The 22,272-nt window shown below is 36.9% G+C and overlaps 1 protein-coding gene across 3 annotated transcripts in view; it reads right to left on the reverse strand.

The window, feature by feature from the left end:
* Positions 1 to 18,678, reverse strand: part of TMCC1 (transmembrane and coiled-coil domain family 1) — a 128,255-nt gene extending 109,577 nt beyond the window's left edge. Inside the window, exons 1-3 of one of the 3 annotated variants that reach the window (XM_058171612.1) lie at positions 18,450 to 18,678; positions 7,031 to 7,086; positions 537 to 1,246 (exon numbers count right to left, since the gene is read on the reverse strand). In XM_058171612.1, coding sequence (XP_058027595.1) covers positions 537 to 1,085 — 549 coding nt within the window. In that variant the 5' untranslated portion in view covers positions 1,086 to 1,246; positions 7,031 to 7,086; positions 18,450 to 18,678. Of the gene's footprint in view, positions 1 to 536; positions 1,247 to 7,030; positions 7,087 to 18,449 lie in introns of those variants that run through there. The other 2 variants (XM_058171613.1, XM_058171616.1) reach the window with 2 other exon arrangements.
* Positions 18,679 to 22,272: the final 3,594 nt, after the last annotated feature.

Genomic DNA, 22,272 nt, shown 5'->3' on the forward strand with positions numbered 1-22,272 from the left:
ACTGATATCAAAAGAAAAAAAAACAATTTGGGGTTAATGTTATTATTTTTGAAATGGTCTATGTCAGGGGTCTCCAACCTTAGTCCCTTTAAGACTTGTGGACTTCAACTCCCAGAGTTTCTCAGCTAGGGACTCTGGGAGTTGAAGTCCACAAGTCTTAAAGGGACCAAGGTTGGAGACCCATAGTCTATGTGATAAGGCTTCTACTTTGTCCAAAGACTTTTTAAAAGCTCTAAAAACAATACAACTCAAGCAAGCTATACTATTATTTAGATTTATATGCTTACCCTTCAAAACCTGATTTCAAGGCAGCTTACAATATATGAAAATCACGCAAAATCAGGATATATATATATATATAATAAAGTATAACTGTTTTGCTAATGTATTATTTTATTTAAAATGAAGTTTATATGGTCTCCCTTAAAGTATGACAGCCAAGAAAAAAATAATGATCTGGCCTCTATTTTTCCTTAACACTTTAAAAAATGGCACTTCAAATATCGTATAAGAAAAATAAATTTTTCTATACTCACCCGATCTACTGATCCAACGTCGTCACCAGCTAAGCAGATAGGAGAGGCCATCTCCAGAATTGATAAATTAGATGGAGCATCAGTAGTAGATGAGGATCTGGGACGACCTGAATTAATATCTTGGACAGACTTCCTGTTGATTTGAGGACTTCCTTTCGGAGGATCTGACTTGCCCCGTCTGCTATGCAGGCTTGTTCCTCTCTTCATTTTAGGTGGCACTCTGATTTGTTGGAGAACTCTATTCAGAGCTGTAGAGTGGGTAGAGACACCATCAATTTCAGCATAGGTGTTTTGGTTTTCCAATTCTGTTTCAGGTTCCATATCAACCTGAGCTTGTTGGACATCATGGGGAGATACTGACGACCTCCTACGCTGATGCTGGAAGAGGTGCTTCAAACCTTGACCAATTACATTAATGTTCTCCAAGGCATTGTGGGTAATTTTTGACAGCTTTTGTTCAGATTCATGCTGCCTTTTATTTTCTGGATCTTGAGTTTTGTTTCCAACATCAGGGTCATCATAGAGTTGTTCACCACTAGAAGGCTCCATCAGGTGACAACGCAAGTTTATTTGACAAGTCAAACACAAATGTGTTGGGTCTTTAAATTTTGTTTTTTGCTAAAAAATGCCAAGATTGTCAGCCAATAAAGTGTGCAATTGCTTCAATTGTGCATATACATACAGCTGTGCCACGCTGGTCTCATGCTTATCTAATGTTAAAGAAAAACCTAAAGTTATCCATCATGCACAGATTAATAATATATCCATGTGAAAACATGCAATTAGTTTACAATTCCCTCAAATTCTAAAGCACCCTATGAAGCATCTTTTTACCATGGAGATTTAAATGTATTATCTATTGAGGGCAGAACATACAACTTATGAATAGTTTATTTTTTATTAGGAAAAATGTCCAAAGAAAGAACTGAAAACTATAAGCCATGCTTCCCTGAAAAAAATGCTGCTATGCTAGAAGCAGAAAAAAAGTCAAAACGATATGAAACTGAATTTTATCTCATAATGTAGGAAATATCTAGTGGTATAATATTGCCAAAAATTTAAACAATGGGTAAAAAAGTATTTTCTCATGTTTTGGTAAAACACAAACACTGAACAAACTGAAATATATACAAAATCTATCATTAATGTCTTAAAAATATTATACATATTTTGTGTGTAAAATATGTTTGCAGTATGAATCTTAAAAAAATATAATTCCAATAATTAAAATGCACTGATTAAATTTATTTTATTTTTACTTTTTTATTGTAAGTAATCATGCTACAAGTAATATAGCATCTCTTCATTTTGATTAGGAGAAGCAGGCAGATAGGCAAGCAATTAATACTGAGAAAAAGTATAATTATTAACAATCTTATCAAGGCACATACTCAAAAAAATAAAGCCAAAACCCCAGCATAAATACTTTTCAGAGGAAACAAAGCTATATAGTAAGAAACATGGCTCAAAACACTTACATTTAATAGATTTGTTTTTAGAATCTGAATCTTAAGTGCTATTAGTATTAGCAGTTTCTACTTCTAATTTTAACCTTTTCATTGATTTTGCATATTTGTTGCAAAAAAATTTGCTACCATTTTAAAGATTATCTGCCATCAAGTTGTTTCCAAATCATATGTAAGGTGTTTGTCTTTCTAGTATAATGTATTTCACATGCTAATCATGTAAAGCATTACTGAAAAAGGAAATACAAAGAATATATATTTATTCTTTAAATTTATATCTGCCTCCTTAGGTTTTTTTGGGGGGGCGGGATGTCCTGAGGGAAAAATGAAAATAGAAAACATTTTCTCCCAAATTTCTTGGTTTTTTTTTCTTCTCTGAGGCTTGTGCATCTCTCATATGGTATACCTTTGTTACAACTACACTGTCTAATACAATAGGTTGGCTAAGCAATAAATCGTTCTTGTTCACATTCACTGATTCCACCCACAAGTTGGTATGGCTAGTGAACAATTTGTGGCCTAATCAATTATGCTTAAAGTTCATCTATAAACTATTCCTATTTAAGGGTGTATTCTCATGATACAGCATTTGTTTCATTCCCATCCCATAGATGAGGCCGTCTCACTTAGTATTTAACTGATTCAATGTAATCATGGGGTTTTTCATCAACTCCCAACACAAGCCTTGCTTGTTTATGCTACTTATGCATGGTTTATGCTACTTTGGTGGCCACTGCAGTAATGATCAGCAGAGGCTGGGATCTGCCCAACTCTTTATTTGTCATGTTTGACAAATGCAAGCAAGCCCCTTCCTTTGGACAAGGGTGACTTTTCTCACCATTTTCATTTCGGCAACAGGACAGATCATGCATACCTAACATCTACCTGGCACTTTGCAAAGCACTGATCAAACATTAAGCTGGTTCTGTATTTATCACCTAGATCAGGGCTGTCAGACTCGTGGCCCGCAGCCCGGATGTGTCACATGCTGGCCACACCCACACCCAATTTAGCAAAGGGGGAAAAAAGTCACGATATGTCACGGGATGCTGCCATGATGATGCGAGTTTGACACCCCTGATCTAGATGCTTAATGCAAGACTGTAAATATGTGCAAGAAAGTGACCCAACTGTTAGTTTGTATGCCTGAACACTCCATCTTGCTTTATCCAGGGCATTCTGCCACACATAGTTGAAGCACTTCTCCTTACAATGACAAGAAAATGTGGGAAGCAGCATTTTTCTGGCCATCTTTTCCTGATACCAAGCTTGGAGTGTCATGACTATTAGCAGGTAGAAAAGAAGTGAAGAGAAATGAAGCAACACTACTGCTTGAAGTGCAGTAACCTGCTCGAGAAAGCTGACTCCTGATTTGACTATAGCTTCCATCACCTCATGGTCATAGATCAGACTTTGCAGATAATCTGTAGGGTAGTTCTTTCTTCTGTTTTACTGGGAATCTGTTTCTAATTCAAATATCAGGTTCTGACATATAGCTATGCACAGGGGTCAAAATGTGCCTCATCTCTTAGCTCCAGCCTCCCATCATGTTACAAAAACAGGAACTCCTCTAATAGCTTCCCTTAAATTATCCTTAATTTTTCAATGAAGATGTAAAGACAGTAGCACTCACTAGCTTCATTACTCAGTCTGACAGGAGACATCAAATTATGCCTGCATATTTTTGTGCCACTTCATAGCCTGAAGAAAAGCCCATTAAAGCAACTGTTGGGATAAACTCTTACTGTGATTGTGAGCAGAGGTCTCTGGCCTTATCCATTCAGAAAACACAAGAATATGAAGCCACTGTTGTCGTTAATGATGTCTTCAGGTAGATGAAGCCAGAATTCTGTTTTTGTACATTTATTTAATCATTGTGTTATGTTATCAGTTTAGATAACCAAGCTATTGACCCAAATTAGCCATACTTGTAAACAAAGTCAGCAGGTTTATGAGGACGAGTTTACTGCTAAGCCAAAATGGAAGTCTAAGTGCATCTAGTTTAGAGTTTGAGAACAAATTTGTTCTTCAAGAATTTTGGGCAGGAGAAACAGGCAAACAATATAACTAGAAAAAAGAGCCAGGCAGAGCTGAAGCAAAACTGCTAGAAAGGAAACTTACTGCAAGCGGTGAAAACTATATAAAGAACCATTTAGATTAAACAATTAGTTTAATCTGGATCACAGGCAAAAAACTTTATAAAATGATAAAATATTTTGTATAAAGTTTTAAATCTTGAAAAAAATGTAGTTTTAAGCTACTGTATTTTTTGGAGTATAAGACGCACCTTTCCCCCCCCAAAAAGAGGGTGAAAATCTGAGTGCGTCTTATACTCTGAATGTAGCCCCACCCAGGTTCTCAAACCGAGGTTTTAGAGGCTGTAAGAAGCTTCAGAAAAGAAGCCCTGAAACAGAGCTTCAGAAAAGAAGCTCTCAAACAGAGGCTTTTTTTCCCTGAAGTTCTGTTTTGGAAGCTTTCAGAGGCAGAAAAAAGTTTTTTCTGAAACAAAGTTTCAGAAGCAGGAAAAAAAAAGCAAAAAAAAAAAGCAAGGCACAGAGCTCACAACCAAGGAACCTGTTGCTAAAATTCACCTCTGGGAATAGCTGATTGGAGGGGCCAATCCACCTGCCAATCAGCTTTTTTATTTTCCTCCCCAAAAACTAAGGTGCGTCTTACACTCCAGTGCATCTTATACCCCCAAAAATACGGTATATCCATAAATGATATATTTATAATGGAGAAAATATTTAATAGAGCATGTAATTATGATGGCCAAAGTGGCTGTGTGATATCATTTGCACCTAATTTATTTACAAAAACTGAAATGACCTATCTCACTTTTAAAAAAATTAACTAGACACACAAATCCTCAAGTTAGATACCATTAGTATTCCCCTCATAAACCTTGAAATCCATAAAGGAGTAAGAACAACGTGAAGAACAATTATGAAGATATTTTGATTTGTTGTTAAAAAGAGCCACATGCATAAAATTTGTAGGATTATTAAGATGCAAACATCATAAAGCATGCAAAGCATAGTTATAGTTTCCAACATTAATTCAAATTCAGAAAAATCATCTGTCAAAATATTTAGTACAAGTGAAAACCTGAAAACCTCTAAAGAGCACCAGTTTAATAAAAGTTGCAAGGCATAGTTTATCTAGAGCACTGTTTTTCATCTATGGCAACTCTTATATAGATGAACTACAAATCCCAGAATTCCATAGTCAACTTGGTAAGTGTTGAAAATTTTGAAAGTTGAGACCCACATACCAGAAATCCCAAAGATGCTTTTTGAGGAGGCAACTGAACTTTCTTGTTTTTTCTTTTGAACATATTTCGCTTCTCATCCAAGAAGCTTCTTCAGCTCTGACAGGATAGTGGGGAATGGAAGAGAAGCGAAACATCTTCAAAAGAAAAAACAAGGAAGTCCAACTGCTTCCTGAAAAAGCATCTTTGAGATAACCATGACCTGGATGACTGAGAATCTCTACAGACACATACCAGAAAGTTGCCACACCTGGGAAACACTGATCTAGAGATTAATAAGACTCCCCTGGTTAAATAAGTTATACCTTTCTGCATTTGCAAATAGAACAGTACAAGTTGCTACAGAACTATTCACTCTTTTTGCAGTTAGTCAAACTAATTCCCCTGATAGGTTTTATAGTTTATTACAGTGATTATATTCTCAGAAAAAAAATATTTTATGCTTTATTCAAAACCAATTATATTTGAATGTGCTGCAGAATAACTAATTTGTTTATAGGTGAGTAACATGATTGTCACAGTACTAAAGTCTACATTTACCTAACATCAGCTATAAATTCTATGTGCATTCAATATGGGTTTGTCACGGTGTACTGAGGCCTTAATCAGATTTATTAGACCAGAAATAGGCAATCTTCATTTCTCAAATTTCTATAAATAGCTTAATACTGAACTGCAGAAATAAAGCAGCAAAGTAGCTTGATAATTCACTGGTTTTCAAATTGTAAATATAGGAATAAAAAGACTCATTTCCTTAGTTAAATCCATCCCTAACCATCTCCAAAGTAACACAGTGAAAATTTTGTGACAATAACATAACATAATAACAGAGTTGGAAGGGACCTTGGAGGTCTTGTAGTCCAACCCCCTGCCCAGGCAGGAAACCCTACACCATTTCAGACAAATGGCTATCCAACATGAAATTCAGTTACAAGAGTACAGTTACAAGAGTAACTGAATTTCAATTATGTATTTTTATTTTGGGAGAGAGTTGTTTAACAGTGGAAATGGAAGTGGATTAACTATCAGATGCTTTCTGCACCCATACCTACAACTTCCAAACTCCTGAAAAGGTAAAACAGGCCAACACCTGTAGGTCTACTCTTTCTAGTAGCTTACTAAGGATTGCTAGCAGATAAAGAAGTTAAGCTTATTTACATCTTTTGCTCATCACTGACTCAAGAATTATTACATGGTAACATCTGATTGATAGCATGATGAAAATCATACATATTTGTTAGCTAATTACATTTTTTCAGCATTATGCTTCAAAATGCCAGTTTATATTTTTAAGCAGGCTTACTTCTTCCTTATGAGTACAGCAAAATGTTTCATTACTTCTGTAAAAAGGCTAATAGTATTCAACTAAACTGTTAACAGGTGAAGTGGTCAGTTTTCAACATTATATAATACTACGTTGCCAAGAAAGATATCCGATTTGCTGATTAATATAACAATTAAGAATACTTTTGAGACCAGATCTCTTTATGCAGCACAGGCTGAAGGAAATGCACTACATTTTAGCTAACAAACTAAGTCAATACTAGAGCTTGCTTAAAAAAATGTCTTCCTGTGCACTCATCAAAATTCTCACATGCCTGTACATTTTTCCATCTGTTGATCTTCCTTTTCAAATGCAACATTTTTCAAATTCTGTATATAAAAATACAGTATTTTGTTCATATGAACAAATAATAATACAGTTAAGATGTAGTTAAGATGTTATCTTAACTATAAATTAGGAAGTGACTTCTTACCTCCACCACTTATCCTTAAGCATGAATAGCTGGTGGGGCTCCTCTTCAAACAGCAGCTTGGGGATGAAAAAAAATAAATAAATCTTAGAACAGAACCCTCCATATCAGAATAATGTGATTTATACAATGCTCTCAAAGCATACATTGTGCTAACTGTAAAGTTCTAGCTGACATCAGGATAGTCACTAAAGCAGAGAACAGAAAAATACAATGATGCCTATGCACCTGCTGCCATCTGCAATTTTTGGTTTTGCTGAATGCGAGCTTCCTTTACAATGCTGTATTTTGTCCCTGCAGCCAAACAATCTTGAAATGAACTGCCAGAATTGGTGAAAGATGCAGCTTCTCCAAGCTGAATTTTCCAAATGCATTTGTTCAAGCAGAGGTTTCCTTTGTAACTTACAGTACCACAACCAAAATTAATAGATCTATTTATGTTTTAAAGTGACTTTCAATTTTAAAAATAAAATTATTTAAACAGCTTACTATTATAATCTTGTAGCAATATGAAAAGAATTCAATTTTGGAAAAACTTTAAGTAAAATGTTGATATTGGTCTAAGTTGCTTTCAGAATTCATTAAGCTGTAATGTTTTGGTTAAAAAAAAAGGGATACACAACTTTTTGTATGATCAGAGCCATACTTTTTATTATGAAGAGGTTACTAGAACAAGACATTATAACTGTGTCACTGGTATGTTAATTCCCCACATTTCTGCTAAAAGCATCAGTGATTTGATTAAATATATTAACTCATGCCAAAGAATAGTCCAATATGTTATTTGCAAATTTTATTCAATAATGGGATGTATTTTATAGATGTATATACTACATTGCTGAGTTGACCATTATGAGATTTCCTATTTATTCATCAAAGTATTAATAGTGATTCTACATTATCAGACATTTAAGTATAACATACAATTATTCAATAATATATAAAATACCTTGACAAACTATATTTTTAACCCACATTTCTTCTAAGAAAGTTTGTGGGGCATACAGTTTGGCACACAGTTCCTAGACAAGTGTATGAGCAATATTGTGACTAATTTAGAAAGCCTGATTTAAGATGATACTATTAATCTACTTTACACAGATACATTACAGTAATGACATGTGAAACATGTTTGAATACTCACTCAAATAGCAATAGCACTTAAGACTTACCGTATATACCGCTTCACAGTGCTTTACAACCCTCTCTTAGAAGTTTACACAATCAGCATATTGCTGCCCCCAACAATGTGGGTCATTTTAGTCACCTCGGAAGGATGGAAGGCTGAGTCAATCTAATAGTTATAGCTTTATAAATGAAAATGTAATTTGACTCTAGGATATTGCAACAAAACTGATACCACTGAGGAGCCTTCAAATGAAATTTACTTAATAATGTATGTGTTTACACATATCTTAATATAAACAAGTCCAGTGAACACTATTTGGTCAATATCTGTGCTGCCTATTATCTAGTTATTTCATTGGAAGCAATATAAATCTGGAGGAAAATCTGAGAATCTGCTAATTGAAAAACAGATTCAGAAGCCTGAGGGAATGGTACAGTACAATACCAAAAATATGCTTCAAAAGATAATGGATAATTAATACTGCTCATTTACCTGTGGCTTACAAAAGTTTAAAACACACTATGCAATTAAAGATATATATGTTCCATATTATTATAAAACTACTGAACAATCCAGTCCAAACAAGCTATCTTTTTTAATGGACAAGACACAATCGTAAGGAGAACAATTCATAACGGACAGGCAACCGTATTTTTTAAAAACTTAAAATTCCAAAAGGTAATACTTGATAGCTCTGTTCAACAGTATGTTTACTGGCAGCTGTTGCTACTAATATCTGCTTCCATCGAAGTGCCACTTTGAGCTCCAAAATAGATAATTATGTTATCATTTAAATATTTATTTGAATTTCTTCATAGACATTCTGAATGTTATAGGGAAAAAAGACAAAATCAGTAATATAAAAAAATAAAGATACAAAGATATGGATATCAAATTGTCTTACAGATATGAAGGATATAAATAAAACCAAATTTATGAAGCTATATGAATAAAACTAATTTGAGACATGTTCTGTAACTATGTTACTAACACAGAATATACAAATCTTAGCTGACTCAAACCATTTGTTTTAAAGGTCCCCAAAATCAATTGACTTTTGATAATTTTACAATAACATTTTGCTTCTATTCTTTTTACATTCTCATAAAAGTGTATATTGTACGTTCTACACTGTTCACCTTGTGTAATCCTGAAAATGTTCTAATCCAGGGGTTCCTAAACTTTTTACCATAACACTTATTTTTTATTGTAATTTTAATGTAAACAGCCCCCCTAAAAATCCAAAACAAAATGAATATAAATGAACATCGAAAGCAATACAACACAACTCTGAAAAAAACGCATTTATTGTAGCCAAGTAACTAAGCGGTTTTTTTCTCACTTCCCTTGGACTCCGATTGCATTTCACCGAGGGAGGTACATCTCAGTTTGGGAAAGTATGTTGTAATTTAACCATTCTATTTTCAGATGTAAATAAGTGAGGTTCTCAGTGGTATTGCAGCACTCCCTCCCACTCCACCACATCACACATGGAATGTGGAGAGTTATTGAGGGGCATATAAGTCTTGTGATCATAATTATCCAGCTTTTTATTAGCAAAATTACATCTCAGAGCAAATCCTCTTCAGGTTGGTCACCATAGACAATTACAGTCAAAATTCAACAGTGCAAGCTTAGCTTTTTCCTGATCCCTCATTCTGATAATCAGAATAGGCTACCGTACCTTGTGAAACTGTTTAGAAAGGAAATGTCCCTTCAGATATAATACCATTCGTATGGTGTGAAAGCAGGCTTTTTTGGTTTTTTGGTCACCAGGATCAATAACAGTGTTCGAAAAGCAATAAAGTACAACATTTAAAACTGAGTAATATGTTTATCTCAAGCCCTGGTTAAAATATTTAACCAGTTGCTGCTTCTGCAAACTTTTTCTACTGTCTCTTGACATCTAGTTCTTCTCAAAACGTCAAAATTCATTTTTAGATTAAATTACCGTATTTTTCGGAGTATAAGACACACCTTTTTCCCTCTAAAAGAGGCTGAAAATTTGGGTGCGTCTTATAGTCCGAATGTAATCCCCGTGCGGTGCCCAAAATGGCTATCCGGAATAGCTGCTGCCTTCTCTTACCCCTTCCGCGTTTTGCCTGCTTTATTCACTGGAGCTCCCTCTGAGGATCAGCTGTACTTTTTAAGCTGTTTTTCAGCCTCAACGTGAGCAAAGTGATCTTCCATGCTTTGCCTGCTTTTCTAATTGCTGCTCCCTCTGAGAATCAGCTGTGTTTCAGAAGCACAGCCCCAACCTCAAAACCAGCGAGCAAATTACTGTGCTGAAGCTGATGCCCCAACCAGTCCCAACCTCCAAATCAGCGAGCGAACTAATGTGCTGGGACCAGCCAGATGAATACCTGGTAGGCAGAATCCCCCCCCTCCATTTTCCTCACCAAAAACTAAGGTGTGTCTTATACTCCGGTGCGTCTTATACTTCAAAAAATATGGTATATTACTCATTCATCATGTATTATGCCCAAACTGATTGATACTATGTCCTTGCCATTAGAAGGAAATGCTCTGTAATATAGCTATAACTAAAGTAGGTGAGTCCATACCTTAACCAGCTTTGTAAGAGGCATTATGTAAAAGCCTAAACTTACACAAGCTTTGGTGAGTGGTATACAACAGTATCTAGACTCATCTAATAATGTCTATAGAATAACTTTTCTCTTTTCCTTTCACTTTTCACTTTTCTTTTCACTTATTCTATGTCTTCTTCTCTGCTGTATTCCAAACATGGTACATGAAGTCAGATCACAAGACCCATTTCTAATGATGTTCTGTTAAACACAACTGTTTTGGGAACCAAAATCAACTAAAATGTATTAATCCCTGATATGTATTACTCCTGGATAGATTTTGTAGCAATTATCAAGGCACAAGCATAGGAAAATGGGTTTCCTCTAACTTTTGATGATCCAAGCAGCAATCCAATTCTATTACAGGTCTATCTAACAGAAAACAGAGACTTAATAATAAGCAAAGCTTGATATTATTGAAAAATCTATAAAGTGTGCTATCATGGTTTGCATTTATATTTAGATACATCTATATTTACATTTATTCTTGGGAATATTTCAAATTCACCTTCTGAAGTCCTCAACAACAAAATTAGACTCTTTTCTTAATTTTTGAAGCATCATTTCCAATCACATTTCAGGCAGTGTAATAATACCAAAAGACCACTGATCGTACTGGTAAATGGCTTAGGATAGAGGTAGTGTACTCATTCTGATTGTCCCTAATCTCTCTATAGCAGTGGTGGCAAACCTTTACTCACCGAGTGCCAAACAGGTAATGTGCAGTTCCTCCCTGTGCACTGTGTGCGCAACTGCACCATCTGCACATGCACATGGCTTTCACACGCCCCCCCCATGCGCTGCGAGACCAATCACACAATCTGTGATTGCATGTGCATGGTTTTTGCATGCGCAATGCACATGTGCGAATGGCATCTGCGCATGTATGCGCTGCACGTAAGTACTCTCTTGCACATACACAAATGCACGTGCATGCTCAGAAGAGCTACGAAGACCAGCTGGGTTCCCTGAATTGTACGCATGCGCACTAGAGGCTTGAACATCAGCTGGGGCATGCGAGCATGCACAGCTGCAAGTGAGTTGGGCGACTGCTCACATGCCCGGAAAGATGGCTCTGCGTGCCACCTCGGGCACGCGTGCCATAGGTTTGCCATCACGGCTCTATAGCTTTTGAAATAATTGATTATAGTATCCTTCTGGCTCAGTGAAGGTGGTGGGCATTGGGGGTGTTTCTCAATAATTCTCCTTCTTCCTCCAAGGCTGGTTCCAACTGATATTGAGAGGAGGAAAAAACATCCAGACATAGGCTGTTTGGCATGGGTTTCATTCTCTCGCTGCTTCTATTTAATATGTACCGTAAATGAAACCACTGAGCAACTACAGGTACATGTCAGTGCAGGGTCAAATATCATCTGTACACTGATGATACTCAGTTATACCTCTTCACTTGAGGCTGTCCAGAATGCCATCAAGTGCTTCCACAGAGTCTGGAGGCTGTATGGGGAAGAATAACCTTTGGCTCAACCCTGACACAACTGAGTGGCTCTGATTTTAAGGCTTCCCATCAAATGATTTTTCATACTTAACTCTAGATGAGAGAATATATCCCTAGGAAACATTCAAGTGCAATCTTGAAGGACTCAGCTTTGTTGGCCTTTCAAAAAACCATGAACATCTGGCTATTTCCCCAAACACTTGAACCAGAATTGTTAATAGAATGTGAGATGTGGAAAATCAGATTTTTTTATACAGTCCTGATGTGTTTTTTTCTTCTAATTAGATGTATTTTTTATATCTGTGCATTGCCCAGAGTTCCACTGATTAGATGGGTGGCCATATAAATTTGACTAATAAATTTTTTAAGATGAGAATAAAGAGAAGTTTTTTCCCTCCCTTCATGGTGTTTAAGTACTGGGCCATCTGATAAAAATAAATATGGGGAGATTCAATAAGCCTTTATATAACACGGTTGTGGAATTTCCTAACATTCAGTATACTGATAAGTACCAATATAGATGGTTTTAACATAAATTCATGGCGAATCTGGTTATCAGTAACTACTAAGAACCATGGTTCTTTGCTATCTCAGGCAGCATACGTTAAATACCATTTGCTGAAAGAGATAAAGGAAGAAACTTAAAACTACTGCAGATCTCACTTGCTCCAATGTTATCTCTTTTACCAGTGCCTCAAAATAGAAATATCTGTAACATCTATGATGTTAAGTCACTGTACAATATCAGTAAATAGTGTGGTTAATATTATTCCTATCAGCAGAATTAATCCTAAATTTTATTATTAAATGTTATTTTGGATGATAGTCTATATAAAACTTTTTTATTTAACCCAAGGAAATCCAATTATTTTGGGATTATCTAGTTTATTTTGATAATATGATAGACAAAAGCCACTATCAACAGCACATAATTTATTAAGCAAAAATCTTACCTAGCAAAAGTTAAAATGCTGACAGCCTATATAAAAGTATATTAGGGATACAACAATGTATATTTGTTTATCAGTGTAGTGCAAAATATATGCATAATCCTCTTTAATCATTTCTTTTTCAAGCAAAGAGTCATCTAAAAGAAAAATCAGCCAAGAAAGCTCTCCATGGAAAAAACAACCCTCTCAGAAACATCTACTGTATTTACATATAATTGATATTAATGCTGCTTTGTCACTTGGCTTAAGTTTGCAAAAAGGAAAAATAAATAAAAATGCTTTACAAAAGAAAGCGCATTAGAAAGAAATCTCAAACCATTAGGTAGAGAAATGTATTTTTTCTAATCTTTTTTTTTTAAGAGGCTATAATATTAAAGTGAATCCACTGTTGTTTCTTTTCTGGGCTTAATTTTATGTCTGCCTACACAGAAGGGTCATCCGTCAGAAACTACTGCTTTTATTGTCTGATGGAAATTTTAAATTAAAAAAAGTATTTAAAAAATAATAATGCCTTCAGGTGTTCAGCATGGACTAGCCCTGTTTCTTGTTTCAAATTTCTACTTTTCCCCTCTCAAAATATTTAGAGTTTTATCCCACTGGAAGGTTCCTAACTCCATATTCCAACCCAGAACATTCAGAGCACAGCTATTTTGTTCAAGCTACAAATAAAAAACATACATGATTCTACCAATTTAGATTTTTATCAAACCACAAACAATTAACAAATGCAGGCATCAGATCCCACCAAAGCACTGTTTATTTTTCAAAGAACAATAAAAAGATATAACTATAATAACCTTAGTTATATCTTTAGTAGAATAACCTTTTTTAACTTCCCAAGGAAAATTGGTACTATAAATTACACAATAACAGGCTCAAATGAAATATCGCCAAACTATTCAGAAATCTAAAAGTTCTGTATCCCATATCTGCTCTTCCAATTTAAATCCAAGTAACCTGTATATAAATGAATATAACAAATAAAGGAATAAGTGCAAATGGAATAGAACATAAAGTTTACTTCTTCACAATCTTGCTTTAATGAATTTGAAAAATTATCAAAAAGCTTCATGAAAATTCTTCTTAATTATTGATAAACATATTTATGAAATGTTTATAGACTGCTTCTATCTTGAGGCTTTAAGAGTCTTATAAACTTATAAAAAAATCATACAATTGCAAAAAATGTAAAACTAGGGTACATAATTAGAATTTAAGTATTTTGAAATCTATATAGTAGTCTATGAAGATAATCTCAGTAAAGATTTTGTGTGTGTGTGAAATCATACTATTATTCAAATCTTTTTAAGAAAAGCTATCTTGTCCGAAAAAGATAATAAAGAAATGCAACTGATACAAAATAAGTATAATTTATTTTTGAAATTATGTTTAACGCATTTTGATCATGTGAATATAATCTAGAACGGGATATCAAACTCGATTTCACTGGGTTGTGTTTGATCTCCAGGGGCCAGGGTGTGCATGGCCAGCTTGACATCACTTGTGCGGCCCACTCTGCCAGCAAAAACAAGCTCCCAAGCTCCGTTTCGGCTGCCATAGCCTCCTGCAACCCTCTGCTAGTGAAAACGGAGTTTGGGAGGGTCACTTTTTAACTGGCAGAAGCACCGTGGGCCATCCTTCACTGTTTCCAGGACGGCCCCATGGGCCAGATCTAAGTACAGGCCTTGAGTTTGACACCCCTGATCTAGAATATATAACCTGCCACCTAGTTGTAAAATGTTAATCTTCCAAGAAAGCTAATTTTTAAATAACATGCATTTTTTTTTCTTCTGTTCAACTGTTTCCGATTCTGGAGATGCCTGGAAAAGTCCCTGCAATTTTCTTGTAAGGTTTTTTTCAGAAATGGTTTGCCATTGCTCCTTTCTTAGGGCTGAGAGAGAACAATTGGCTCAAAGTCACCCAGGTGGCTTTGTGCCTAATATGAGACTAGAACTCACAGTCTCCCAGGCTTCTAGCCTGATGCCTTAACCTCTACATCAAACTAGCCATCAACTTTTAGATATGCATTTCTAATAAGCTACTTTGCATATAACAACAAAATTGCAATGTAAGTATATTCCAAATAATTAATCTCAAAATCAGCTGTGTTTAAAAGTAACTGCATGTTATTAGGAAGATTTGTCATTATATTTGAGGGAATAAATTGTCTCATAATATTTCTATGCCATTTCTTTTTATTATCCTAGTTGAATTAGAAATATATACCAAGAGCTTATCTAAGTCTTTTAGATGCTTCCTCTTTACTATTAATTGAGCAGCATCATGTAACTGACCTATCAAGTTCCTTTTTAAAATGTCTATGGAAAATATATTGGGGAAGTTAGAAATTCTAGTTAAACTACAGGCATACATACTAAGGTTGTGCTTAGTTCAACATATAGTTTGGAGTTTGGGAATACAAGGAGCATCTGTCAGCAGCTTCAACCAAATGCATAATTTACAAGTTGATATTCCTACTTGCTAGACATCAACCATAGTTTAGTAAATGTAACTTTATTTGAAGAGATTCCTGACAGATACATACCCAAATGTGCTCCAAAGCAAATTTTGCTCTTTGAATTTGTATCTCTTCATAGCTATAATACAGTGTTATTCATGCTTCAAAAGCTAATATACATTTTCTCTGAAACACAGGAGTAAGCCTCTAATATAGTAACAGTACTGAATCAGATCAAACGTTCACATAATTAGTACAGCATCTCATTCCAAACCTATGCACGTATTATAAAATTAATCATTATTTCCTTTTACTATTCCATGCACAGCACATTAATTGTGATACTCATCAGAACATGGAGATTATACAATTATAATAAAATATATAAAATATTATAGTGACATGCAACCATTATTTTAATTGATCATATGTTGAGGCAACAAATTAAAATATATTTTTATTTATTTATTTATTTATTTTTCAAATTTATATACCGCCCTATCTCCCTAAGGACTCAGGGCGGTTCACAGGCAGTTAAAATACATATACAGATTAAAAACGACAATTAAAAAACTTATTCTATTGCCAAATTTAAAAATAGTATAAATAATAAAAACCCCTTAAAACCCATAACTTTAAAATCTAATCCAGTCCCGCGCAGATGAATAAGTGTGTTTTAAGCTCGCGACGAAAGGTTCGGAGGTCCGGAAGTTGACGAAGTCCTAGAGGGAGTTCGTTCCAGAGGGTGGGAGCCCCCACAGAGAAGGCCCTTCCCCTGGGTGTCGCCAGACGGCACATATATATGAAATATATGTTTCATATTTCATGTGCTATTCTGTCCACACTTTTAGCTCTAAAATTAAATGTGCTGTGATGAGGGAAACATCCTAACTAGAACCATGCCACAGGAAGAAAGGGATAGGGTAAATTAATAATTGTGATTTTTAAAAGTTCTTCCTCAAAGAACAGTTCATGCACCTTGTCAGTTTGGCAGGATCCAGTTCACACAGTTTCTACTGTATGACGTACTAGAAGAATTGAATCCATGTAGGTCATAATGAAGTGATGGAATACCTTGTTTTCATTTTGGGAAGTACAAAAAGATGACTAATACCTCCCAAAGGGAGGAGATGAGGGGAATTTACCTATACAAAGTATCAAAACAGAAAAAAAACTTTATTTTCTTGAACTACTGCACACTGATTTCTGATGTAACTAAGAGATAATTGTTACAAGGCTTTCCAAAACATTTATGGTCAACGGAGTTTTTAACTTTTCAATATTTTGAAAAAATTAATGTTCCTTAGTTTGCTCATATGTTTGTATGCTTTTCTGAAATTGGACTTTAAAAAAAACTAATGAAGATTGTATCACATTAAGTATTTCTTAAAAGTGACTATTCTGCCAACTTAGGAAAAATACAATTTTCAGTTTCAATATTCAGTTTTATGCCTATAAAATACTTCATTTGTTTATGCCACCAGACTTCGTAATTTTTAAATTAGATAATGATTAGTTAGGATGCACTACTGTAAGCCAGAGGGCCACACCTGATCTTTGAATTACATGTCAGAGACCACTTTCCAAAAATAGTGGATGGAATAAGGACAAAAAGTAAAATTAAGAAATTTGATTGACTATAATAAAAATACAATACCAACATTACTCTCCGGTTTGAATTCTAAAACTTTTGCATTCTGTCCCGCAGTTTTATTGGATAACATACTTCTGAAGATCAGGGTCAAATATACCTATGGAGAGCAGGCATTTCCTAGATTTAGTTTCTGTAACATTTTTTAAAAAGCGGTCAATCATATTTTGAGATTATATTGGCATGTTTACATATTTTCAGATTATATTGACATGTTATTGTACTGTACTGTATTGTTATTTCTTTAAGATGCTATTTAAAAACCTGCACCTATTTTTATATTTAAAAGGGCAGCAGAGTTTTGTTTGGTTTTTTGGTGAAGAAACAATCACCAAGAAAGAACTGGGATTCTTATCCAGAAGTTAACTTTATTAGAAAGAAATTTTATTTGGTTACACAGAGGAAAAAAATAAAAGACCAGCTCATTCCAAGTACCTAACCGAAGTCGGATATAAGCTGTTACCAAATTAAGGATGCTACACGTAACCACCACAAATACGCCCCCAAACAAAGCTAACTAACTCAATTCGGAAGACGAATCCTGGCAAAACAAACGCGGCTATATATATATATATATTAAACCGGCATCCGATAACCACAAGGCACAGTCCAGAGCCGATTTCTAAAACGGACCGTTGCTAGCACTAATAACAATAACAATAACAATAATAATAATAATAATAATAAGGGTTTGAGTCTTGTTCTCTCGCCCCGTTTGTTGACATTTGTCATAGTTTTTCACGCTGAGAACCGAACAAATGAGAAGCCGGGAGAAGGACCCGTCCGTTTCATTCCCCGATCCCTTTTGAAACGCCTTCACTCACCCTTCAAAAAAGAAACCCCACGCCGGCTCCGAAGTTATAGAAGCCCGCAAAACCCACCCGAGTCCAAATCTCCCCGGGGTTTATTTCTCCCTCCTTCGGCGGAGCTGCTTGGCGAGGGGGACAAAGCGCGTCTGCGGAACAGCCCAGAAAGCTGCTCCCGGATGCCCAAACCGGGAATTGGAGAGTGGGGGGAATAAAAAGGGAGGTGGGGGAGAACAGGTAGGCGGCAGAAAGATCCCACAGGCCAAACAAGGGAAACGGAGGGTGGGGGGACGGAGCAAGTGGGTGGCCGGGCGGCCAGGGTGGCTACCGGGGCATCGGCGTCCCAAAGAGGAGGGCTGAGAAGCGCCGCTTGCGCCCACTTACCGGCTGCGGGAGTCGGGGGAGGCAACGCCCCAGCAGCTCCTGTAGGGGCGGCGACGGCCGCGGCTGTGGCGGCGGCTGAACCTCCATCCCGCGGCTCCAAGCGCCGCCACCAACACTTTCTTTTTTTTTCCTCCTCCTCCTCCTCCTCCTCCTCTTCCTCCTTCCCGCCAGCCACTGCCTCCTCACGGCAAAGGCAGGAACGTCGCGTAGTTGCGCAAGAGGTCGCCAGCCGCACATACACATTAAGCCCCACTTGACGTCACTTTTGCGCGTACCGAGGCGGAGGGTGGGGGTGGGGGTGGGGCGCAGCAAGGAGAGCGCGAGCGATTGGAGCCACCCATCTCGGCTGGCGATTGGAGGAGAGAAAACGGAGGCGAGAGAGAGAGAGATTGCAGGACTGCGGGTGGGAAAAAAACACGGACTTCCCTCGTCGACTTCCTGCGGAGGATTCCGAACTCTATGGTTAGAGCGGGGCTTCCTCTTGGATGCGGTTGCTAAGGGAGCGGCGTACGCTTGGCTGGATGCTTTGACTCACGTGCTCCTCGGAGGCTTGAGAGAGAGAGAAGAGCCATGTCTTCGGTCGGAGTTACTTTCTTGTCTGGGGCCAGATTTTTCCGTAGTCACGGCCGCTTACCTTTGTAATAGCCTGACTAGGTGGCTCAGTGGGTAAGACACTGAGCTTGTCGATCAGAAAGGTCGGCGGTTCGAATCCCTAGTACAGGTCTCCCGCGTGAGCAGCGGGTTGGGCTAGATGACCTCCAAAGTCCCTTCCAACACTGTTACATGTTTTTAGCGTTAATTCGGCATCTCATTTCCTCACTTTCCTTTAAGTGAATGGAAAGCACTTTTTGGAGAGCAGGGGAATGAAAAAAATGTAATATTAAGTCAATAAATGTATATATCTGCAAATGTCTAAACGATCCTATTTTCTTTAGAAAAGAATAGAATAGACTTTTTATTGGCCAAGTGTGATTGGACACACAAGGAATATGTCTTGATGCATATGCTCTCAGTGTACATAGAAGAAAAGATATCTTCATCAAGGTACAACACAACACTTAAAAGGAAAGATTGCATCAAATAATCCCTTTTGTACATCATAAAAGAGTTAGCAAAAATTTAATGTGTTACAGACTTCATAACAGTATTTGTCAAATCTTTATTTCCAAAGGCACCTGGAATAAGACAGCATAGAATAATAGAGTTGGAAGCGACCTTTGAGGTTTTCTACAGTAGTCCAACCCCTTGCCCAAGCCAACATTGTATATCGTTCTGGACAAATGGCTTTTCAATCTCTTCTTAAAAACCTCCAGCGATGGGGGTGCACCCACAACTTCTGGAGGCAAGCCATTCCACTGATTCGTTGTTCTCACTATCAGGACATGTTTCCTTAATTCTAGGTTGGATATATCCTTGATAAACTTCCATCCATTTCTTCTTGTCCTGCCCTCAGGTGCTTTGGAAAATAGGTTGATCCCCTCTTCTTGTGACTGCTATATAACCCCTAGTCTTTCTTTGTTAGACTAGAAATACCAGTTCCAGCAATCATTCACCATATTTTTAAGCCTCCAACCCCCATAATCATCTCTGTTGCTCTTCTCTGCACTTTTCTAGAGCAGGGGTCTTCAACCTTGGTTCCTTTAAGACTTGTGGACTTCAACTCCCAGAGTTCCTCACTGAGGGACTCTGGGAGTTGAAGTCCACAAGTCTTAAAGGGACCAAGGTTGGAGACCCCTGTTCTAGAGTCAACATTTGTTTTGTATTGTGGCAACCAAACTGGATGCAGTATTCCAAATGTGGTCTTACCAAAGCACTTTAAAGTGGTACTTAACATTTCACATAATCTTGATACAACCCTTGTTGATGCTGTCTAGGACTGGATTATTATTTTTTTGCAGCTGCAGCACACCACTGGCTCATATTTGGTTCGCTAGGTTAGACCTAGGACTCTTAGATCCCTTTCATGGTTATTGCTGTTGAGCCAGGTACCACCTATTCTATGACCACAATTCAGGCCAAAATTTTGGTTGTTAAGTGAGACATTTGTTAAGTGAGTTTTGCCCCTTTTTACAACCTTTCTTGCCTCAGTTGTTAAGTTAATCACTGCAGTTAATAAGTTAGTAACCCAGTTATTACGTGAATCTGGTTTCCCCATTGACTATTCTTGTCAGAAGGTTGCAAAAGGGGATCACGAGTGGCGCAGTGGTTAGACTGCAGTACTGCAGGCTACTTCTGCTGACTGCCAGCTGACTGCAATTTGCCAGTTCAAATCTCAACAGGCTCAAGGTTGACTCAGCCTTCCATCCTTCTGAGATGGGTAAAATGAGGACCCAAATTGTTGGCGGCAATACGCTGACTCTGTAAACCACTTAGAGAGGGCTGTAAAGCAATGTAAAATGGTGTATAAGTCTAAGACTATTGCTATGACCTTGGGACAGTCATAAATAGGAACTAGTTGCCAAGCATCTGAATTTTGATTACATGATCATAGGGATGCTGCAAAGATCATAACTGTGAAAAACGGTCAATTCACCTTTTTCAGTGCTGTTGTAACTTTGAACAGTCAGTAAATGAACTGTTGTAAATCAAGGACTACCTATATATCATACTAATTTACAGCCAAGTTGGTATAGCTTTTAGAAGATATCATTCAAGCAAGTACATAATTAGTTAAAAAGTACACATTGACATCACATTTGATTTTGAAGAAATTCAAATGTGTAAAGCTATATGAGATCAATCTGAACAGAGATTAAAGGAGAAAAAGGGTTGCTAAGCAACTTTTATTTCATGCTCCTCAAAAAGGACTCAGATCAGTGTCAGATTTGGAAGACAGTTTTCTTTTTTGCTTCTTAACTGCCACATATTTTAGCTGGGGAAGTTGGGAGGGGCTTGTTGTTGGAGCGGTAGAAAGTTAGTCATAACAACATTCTGTATTCAAGGACTTTTGCTGGCGTCTGATGAAGACTGCCTGAAGATTGTATCCAGCTGAGTGTGAAGAGTTGATTGGACAATGTGGTGAACTTGTGAGTGTGGGGCAGGGCTGTGAACTGTCAGCTGGGTGTGGAAAACCTGGAAGTTTTCAGATTCGGGTTTTCCTAGATGTGCCAACATGACATATCTAACAAATTGGAACTTTGAGGAACCTGAAGCCTCAGAGCTTTATTTCGTTGGGGGTGTTCCTTGAAACCCTGACAACTAGCCTTTTTGAAAGGGTGCAGGATGCTAATGCTGCATTACAAGCAGAGGTGGGTTTCAGCAGGTTCTGACCAGTTCTGGAGAACCAGTAGCAGAAATTTTGAGTAGTTTTGAGAACCGGTAGTAAATTCTGACTGGCGCCACCCCCATCTATTCTCTGCCTCCCACGTCCCAGCTGATTGGGAAGAAATGGGGATTTTGCAGTATCCTTCCCCTGCCATGCCCACCAAGCCACGCTACACCCACCAAGCCACACCCACAGAACCAATAGTAAAAAAATTTGAAACCCATCACTGATTACAAGCAATACAAGATTGATACTAGCTTCAAATTTAGGGTTCTGCTCCATTTTGTATTGTTTTCCTGGTAACTTCGGCCTTTATATTTCTTTTGGCAACCAACTTGATATAGATAGTTATAGTACTTCTGAAAATTCAGTGGTGTACAATGTGCTCATTACCCAAGCTTAAAATTCTGGTTTTTTTATAATTTTTACTTATTAAATGCTTATTTCTTAAATTTTATTATTATTAAATGGATAGATAGAAACAGTAAATTATAAATAAAGTTTAGAAGCACTGTAAAATTGGCAAGAAAAAATGACCTTGATATAAATCTGTACATC

This window comes from Ahaetulla prasina, chromosome 2 (assembly GCF_028640845.1).
Source record: "Ahaetulla prasina isolate Xishuangbanna chromosome 2, ASM2864084v1, whole genome shotgun sequence".
In the NCBI taxonomy this organism is placed as follows: Eukaryota; Metazoa; Chordata; class Lepidosauria; order Squamata; family Colubridae; genus Ahaetulla; species Ahaetulla prasina.